This window comes from Trichoplax adhaerens, genomic scaffold (genome assembly GCF_000150275.1).
Source record: "Trichoplax adhaerens TRIADscaffold_134 genomic scaffold, whole genome shotgun sequence".
Taxonomy (NCBI): domain Eukaryota; kingdom Metazoa; phylum Placozoa; class Uniplacotomia; order Trichoplacea; family Trichoplacidae; genus Trichoplax; species Trichoplax adhaerens.
The window spans coordinates 2,495-2,981 of NW_002061065.1; the positions used below are offsets into that span (position 1 = coordinate 2,495).

The 487-nt window shown below is 42.1% G+C and overlaps 1 protein-coding gene across 1 annotated transcript in view; it reads left to right on the forward strand.

Moving 5' to 3' along the window:
- Positions 1 to 309: 309 nt before the first annotated feature.
- The window catches only part of TRIADDRAFT_64425 (expressed hypothetical protein), a gene marked incomplete at its 5' end in the record, with an annotated part of 3,622 nt that continues 3,444 nt past the window's right edge, over positions 310 to 487 (forward strand). The window contains one exon of the mRNA XM_002118489.1: positions 310 to 366. Within this exon, the coding sequence (XP_002118525.1) occupies positions 310 to 366 (57 nt within the window). The remainder of the gene's footprint in view (positions 367 to 487) is intronic.

Here is a 487-nt window from a genome sequence, read left to right on the forward strand (position 1 = left end):
TCACCCGCCATTCACAGTCACAGACGACTGACAGTAAATCAATACAGCAAGGTTGGACTCTGGCCACTTTATTCGCGCTCTTGCCTCTTGTCTGCTCCTTGATCCATTCACGCACGCTCGTAATAATTGACTGCATTGTTGACAGGCGATGCTTGCATGGACTTATCTTCTTGTTGTATTGTACCCAAACGCAACGCTAGGCATCCCCTTTCTTAAAAGCTGTTGCATTGTTTCAAATTCTTTCCTCATTTGCACCCAGCAGCTGCAGCCAACAGAAAGCAAAAAACAAGAACTCGCTCGACGGTAATTATGGCGGATTCAACTGAAACACTTCGACGAGATAATACAATGGTTGCAACAGCAAAGGTTAGAAAATAGACTGGATCATTGAACGCAGTAATATCTTAAAATTATGGTCACACATCTTAACAAAAATCATCATTAACGCCTGTGTTCATAAATGACATTGCAAATGCTCACGCTTTTT